Here is a 6428-nt window from a genome sequence, read left to right on the forward strand (position 1 = left end):
GTTTATATTTTCTTACTTCCCACCAGTGGTGGAATTTGATTTGTTATTATTCGCTGTTGGTCAGCTAATTGGATCAGACAAAGCTGCTGGGAGATGCCGTAAGCATTCGTCCTAACATCACAAGCTACTGAAAAAGTTGATAAGACAAGCGTACGTGATTAATTAAAGGTGAGCCCTTTACAACCGCAATGCAATCGATGCTTTTCCGACTGAGATCCGTCAGTCAGTATCACTGCATGCAATAAAATTAAACGCAACGTGTGAAATGGAGTTTTTGTTTCGTTCTGATACTGGCGTATCTCAATAAAAGAAAGAAATTGCTTTCCGGCTAAAGTGTAGGAGAAGTAGTCAGTATCAATACCTGCATGATCAGTGTTTACTAATAGAGCTCCTTTTTGTGTGCTCTCTGCTGATTGGTCGGTTCAGTAGGAGGTGTCGAGTTGAAAGTTGCACTTTGGCATTTTGACAAGAATGTACCCGTAACACAAGCCTTGGAGTGAGCGCCGGCGTAAACACAGCATAAGGATAAAAATCAATGTCAGCATAAGGATAAAAATCAATGTCTGCACACATCAGCTTGCGCCTCATGCACAGTGACCGTCTGTGACATGGAAGGATGATATGAAATCACATCTTTTCAAAATAAAACTGCAGCTGTTTAACGACACCCTCCGTTACTCATTCAGCAACGGGGAGAGTTTATATATTTACTCAAAATATGACCTCCCGTTTCACAGCAGGTGTTCACGCTCTTTTACATGTTTCATTTCTTATTTGATCCAAATCTTCTCGTTGTGATCTTCCCAACAGAACATTAATGCAATGCTCGTGCTTCGACACTGTCACCGTCTAACGCGTTTTGGTCCGCTCAGCCCTCAAAGGTACCGTGTGGCTTTTCTCATCCCTCTTTGAATTGAACTGGGGTCCTCACGAGATTGTCTCAATTTTCGTAGACCCCAAGCGTCCTCTGCTGGAGCGTGGTGTTCGCTTCGTCTTGCGAGCAGCAGCAACAATAACAACAAGGAACAGAGATGGGAGCACCCTGGACACGCTCCAAACTTGCGACTCGCCTTCGCGGGTCTCATGGCCGGGACAGGAGCTGTTCTGGCGTATGGCCTCCACCATCACAAGGTCAGCTCTCTGTGCATCTTTGCGCAACCTAAGCTTAAGATTTCATGCGAAATAGTTGAGAAGACACGCTCGGTTGTTTCATTTGATAAGATAAGCAATAGAGATCCAGTTGTGAAAGGAATAAATGGCTCATTAAAAAGAACAAAATAACGTCCCTGCTGACTGCCTTCATTATTTTATGGATGGAGGGCATATATGACCAAAAATTTGAATTTTGCAAGAATAAAATTGTATATTTTTTAGATTAATACTTTCATGCAACCTGATAACATGATAAGATGTCCACAATAGTAACAATTGCCCATGAAAGGGTTAAAGTCGGAATTGCGGTAAAGTTGTACGTGTTTGTGAGTTTTTTTGGTGAAACGTTTTAGAAACTCAAGCGTTAAGTCAGAATTTTTATTAGGATAGTTGAAAATGCTCATAAGTTTCGGATTTTCTAAAGCATCTCTTTCTGGTTTTTCGAGATTCTTTTTAGATTCAAGTTTTACATTTTCGATAAAAAACTTTCAAAATTAAGGTTGAAGTAATCATTTGAATAAAGTTGTATATTTTTGCGATTAAAGTTTTTTAGTTTTCAAAAGTCAAGTTGTATATTTTCAGAATTAAAATGGGCTTTTTATTATATTATTATTATTATTTTCTTTTTATATATATATATATATATATATATAAAACCTTTTATTTTTTTTATTTAAATGATAAATTTAGGGGAATAAAGTTGGTTGTTTGAGAGATTACAAAATCTGATATTTTAGCTCTGACACCATTTTACCACTTTGGCTCTGTTACTCTTGTTAGCTTGAACCCCAAGAAAGAAAGTTTGTTTGTGTTGTCGGCTGCCACGCCCGGCCGGGCCGTGTTTTTGCAAACGGTGCAGCAGAAACCTGACTCAGCACATTAGTCAGTTTTCGACTCCCACTTTCAGTGACTCAGCTTGTTCCTCCTGAACTCAGCATCCCTGTCAGATCTCCGTCATCTCTCATATCTGTGTCAGGAAATTTGGACAACTTCCTGTTTGGATAGTGTGGATGATTTCCAAACTAATCAGAAATGATTCAGTACAGAAGACCTCATCGTGCTTTTTCAAGTCACCGTTCACAAAGCGGCTTTCGATGCCGCGCGTTGCGATCGATGACGTGTTGACAGCGTTGTTATCTCTGCTGTGCAGGCGGAGCAGGGTGACGTTGTGAGCGCTCAGCTGAAAGCGCAGACCTCCCAGCTTCCCATCTTCAGCCAAGAAGAGGTCACCAAGCACCGCACGCTGAAAGATGGCGTGTGGGTCACTTACAAAGGCGGCGTCTACGACATCACCGAGTTCGTCCCCGCGCACCCCGGCGGGGATAAAATCCTGCTGGCGGCAGGCGGGGCCCTCGAACCCTTTTGGGCGCTTTATGCGGTGCACAACCAGGAGCACGTGCTGGACATGCTCTCTGAATATAAGGTGTGAGGAACACAAGTGTCATGATGGAGAAAAAAAAAAAAAAAGATGCTCCCTTAGCATGTCGCTCTACTATGACAGCTTACAAAAGCACACTTTTGGGACTTGCGTAACAAATTAAGGTGCTAATGTGCTGAGGAATGCCAACAGCGAGTTCCGAGTGCCGTGAGCTTTCCAGCTCCGTGAAACATAGCGTCGCGTCTCCATTCGTCACATTCATCATCCGTCTCATTTGTGATTGTCTACGAGGTGGGCGAGTTGCGGGCGGAGGACCAGAAAAAGCAGCAGAGCGCGGCATCGTCGGATCCGTACTCGTCCGACCCCGAGCGACATCCCGTGCTGCGCGTCAACAGCCTGAAGCCCTTCAACGCCGAGCCGCCTCCCGAGCTCCTCTCGGATAGCTACGTCACGCCCTCCGCCATCTTCTTCAAGAGGAACCACCTGCCCGTTCCGCGGGTGGACCCGGCGTCGTACGAACTGCAGGTGGACGGGCTCCCCGGAGGTGGTCTCAAGCTGTCCTTGGAGGACTTAAAGAACCGCTTCCCCAAGTACACGGTCACGGCCACGCTGCAGTGTGCGGGCAACCGGCGCTCCGAGATGAACGCGGTCAAGCAGGTGAAGGGATTGAACTGGGGCATTTCGGCCATCAGTAACGCCACGTGGGCGGGCGCACGCCTTCGCGACGTGCTGCTGGCTGCCGGATACGGTCCGGATGCGGCGCGGTGGGCTCGCCACGTGCAGTTTGAGGGGCTGGATAAAGACGTGACGGGGACGACGTACGGCGCATCCATCCCTGTCAACAAGGCGACCAACGAGGAAGGCGACGTCCTGCTGGCTTACGAGATGAACGGCGAGCCTCTCCCCCCCGACCACGGCTTCCCGGTGCGGGTAGTGGTGCCCGGAACAGTGGGGGCCCGTAACGTCAAGTGGCTGTCCAAGATCACGGTGAGCGCCGAGGAGAGCAGCAGCCACTGGCAGCAGAACGACTACAAGGGCTTCTCGCCCACCACCGACTGGGACACCGTCGACTTCAAGTCGGCTCCGGCCATCCAAGAGCTGCCCGTCCAGTCGGCCATCACCGTGCCGGCAGATGGCGCCGCGGTGCCCCGCGGAAGCGAAGAGGTGACGGTGAAGGGCTACGCGTGGAGCGGCGGCGGCCGAGAAGTGGTGCGCGTGGACGTGTCCCTGGATGGAGGGAAGACGTGGCAAGTGGCCGAGCTGAGGAGCAGCGACGGGGGGCAAAATGCCGAGCCTTCACCCCCGCCCGGGAGAGCCTGGGCCTGGAAGCTGTGGGAGCTCACGGCCCCTCTTCCCTCGGAGGCCCGCCAGCTGGAGATCGTCTGCAAGGCCGTGGACAACAGCTACAACATGCAGCCCGACACGGTCGCTCCCATCTGGAACCTGAGAGGGGTGCTGAGTAACGCCTGGCACAGGGTGAAGGTCAACATCGTCGACAGCAATGAATAGATTTCATCGGACCGTTGTTCGATGACCTCACCTCAAACGACGTTCGGAACGCTGCCAGTCTATGACGGTGCCAAATTGATGCGCTCATGCGGACTTCTTCTCTGGAATTTAGAAGTTTGAACAAGAATTGGGGTCTGTAGAAAGTCATTTGAGCATTCATCAAATGTCTCCGATGTCTAGTCGAAGGTCCGTGTACTTGCACGCTCTTTGTTTGCTCAAGCACACGTGCCAAACTCAAGGCCCGGGGGCCAGATCCGGCCTGAGAAAGCAAATTCTGGTCTTCGACTTCATGTTTCTTGCTAAAATACCCAAATTGCTAATTGTCTCCACTTTTCAAAAAGTTGAGATATTTTAAGCATTTTTTTTTTTTTGTTACCAATCCTCCCTTTGATCATGAATTGATCATGTGTATCAATAGGAAAACAGCACAGCACTGGTATAAATGAAGGATATGTACATTATTGTGTAAAAAAAAAAAAAAAACAGGAATATTTAAGTTTAACCTCCTGGGACCTGGCGTCCACATGTGTGGACATGACGTTTCTGGTTTTCAAGACTACAATATTAAATTTTGGACTACAAGGGCCTGGCATCCACTTACGAGGACGTTACATCATGTAAAAAGATAGTTCTTTGTTTGTACACTCATCAGGTCCCAATTAGCCTAAATATCAAAGAGAAAATAAAAATAAAATAAGAATGCATGCCTTGCAAGAGTTCGGGTCTTAGGAGGTTAAAGTTTTAATTCTCTCAAAGAATCTTGTCATATCGGAATTTGGTCATATGAATGAACAGTGAAAGGTGCTGACTGTGGAAAACCACTTCAATGACTACTGGGATATTTCCAGTCATTGTTGTCATGGGAAAGGATCATTGTCATTGAAGACGAGGAATAAACAGATTTAAATGTGTACTTCAGTCACTGATGATTTCTTTGCAGCTGGTGGGGGGGGAAAAGTTGCACTGTCAGTGTTTTGATCACTTTTTATTCAATTTAAATGTTTCTGTCACCATCTGTCTTGATTTAAGTTTTTGCAGATGCTGGCTACACACTGGTGCACTTATCCAAATCAGTATTGAGAGTGTGAAGAGACGCGGACAATTTTTGCAGTTTTCCCAATAACGTGATGTGCTCCTAACCAGATGAGATAGCCAGTCACATGCCGGTGATACATTCTTTGGTTCTTACAAGCTCAACAAGATTTTGCTAAAACTAGACTTGCACTTTGCCCCCTGGAGGTGTCCCAAACACCAAAAGACAGGCAGGCAATTCACACCGAAGATCAGGAGCAAGGCGCTCACCTAAGTGCTTCTGTGTAACGATGTGGATGTGGCTTCCGTGCGTGAAGGTTGTGAAAGCAAAATGAGGACATCGGAGAATTCCAGCCACATCCTGTTTTGGGTGTTTTGGTTATTTTGGCTTCAGGCCTCGTACAATATCCCCTGATTTTCTTTGCACGCACACAGAATTGTGTAACCTCTTGCACACCACCATATGTTCTTCCTGATGTATCTCAAGACTGTCGTAGACACTTGGAAGCCCAGTATCATGGCTTCCAAAAAGAAAATCTCTGCCACGTATTCCAGAAAAAACGTCCTGTGGAGAAGTATTTTGACTGTTTTGTTGTCAACGTGTCCTCTCGGAATTCTCTGTGATTCATGCCTTCCCAAACATTGGGGTACGCACAATAGATCAAAATGTCCCGAGTGCAGGATCTTTGGTTTTAGGGTTTAAAAAAAAAAAAAAAAACAAACAAAAAAAAAACCCAAAACGGAACCAATGAGTCATTCGTGAATAAACTGCGTGTCTGTTTATGCGCTACTGAGAATTGCTAGCCACTAAGACAAGAACAATAAAAAACACTTAAGGCGAAATAAAGAGGAAATCCATAAAATCAAACAAACAACTCCGTATTAAAATTGAGCCGTGTGTCTAGACATAAGTAGGGTCGCACAATTCGAGGAGTTGCATACATATCCCGTGGAAACGCGTTGGTGTTAAATATATATTTTTTAATCAAAAGAAAGGTAAAAACAGCTACTTAACATATTTCAAAAAAGTTGCTGGATCTGCGTTGTATGACCTCTTTTCAAAAGCTAAACGGTCGCTTCATTACACAGTTCAACAATGAAATGTGCGTTGCTTCAAGATTTTACTGCGACTGCAGTTTTGTAATTTTATTGCGGTTGATGATGATGATGATGTACATGAGTCATGGGTCAATCACAGCGTTCCTTTTTGACATGAGCGGGCCTTCCTACCTCTCTGTTAATTGGACTTCTCCGTCAATAATGACCAAAAAAAAAAAAAGTTAAAGCAAAATCATCCATCCATTTTCTATAGCGCTTGAGTGCTGAAAACGGCTCCCTTTGACAATGCAAAGTTTCT

The 6428-nt window shown here is 45.8% G+C and overlaps 1 protein-coding gene across 1 annotated transcript in view; it reads left to right on the top strand.

Annotated features, from left to right (window-relative positions):
* suox (sulfite oxidase) overlaps nucleotides 1-4492 on the top strand; it is a 6414-nt gene extending 1922 nt beyond the window's left edge. Inside the window, exons 2-5 of the mRNA XM_019881344.1 lie at nucleotides 811-881; nucleotides 954-1131; nucleotides 2303-2575; nucleotides 2822-4492. Coding sequence (XP_019736903.1) covers nucleotides 811-881; nucleotides 954-1131; nucleotides 2303-2575; nucleotides 2822-4039 — 1740 coding nt within the window. The 3' untranslated portion in view covers nucleotides 4040-4492. The remainder of the gene's footprint in view (nucleotides 1-810; nucleotides 882-953; nucleotides 1132-2302; nucleotides 2576-2821) is intronic.
* The last annotated feature ends 1936 nt before the right edge of the window (nucleotides 4493-6428 follow it).

Source organism: Hippocampus comes, unplaced genomic scaffold (assembly GCF_001891065.2).
Source record: "Hippocampus comes isolate QL1 unplaced genomic scaffold, H_comes_QL1_v1.1 scaffold68, whole genome shotgun sequence".
NCBI classification, from domain to species: Eukaryota; Metazoa; Chordata; class Actinopteri; order Syngnathiformes; family Syngnathidae; genus Hippocampus; species Hippocampus comes.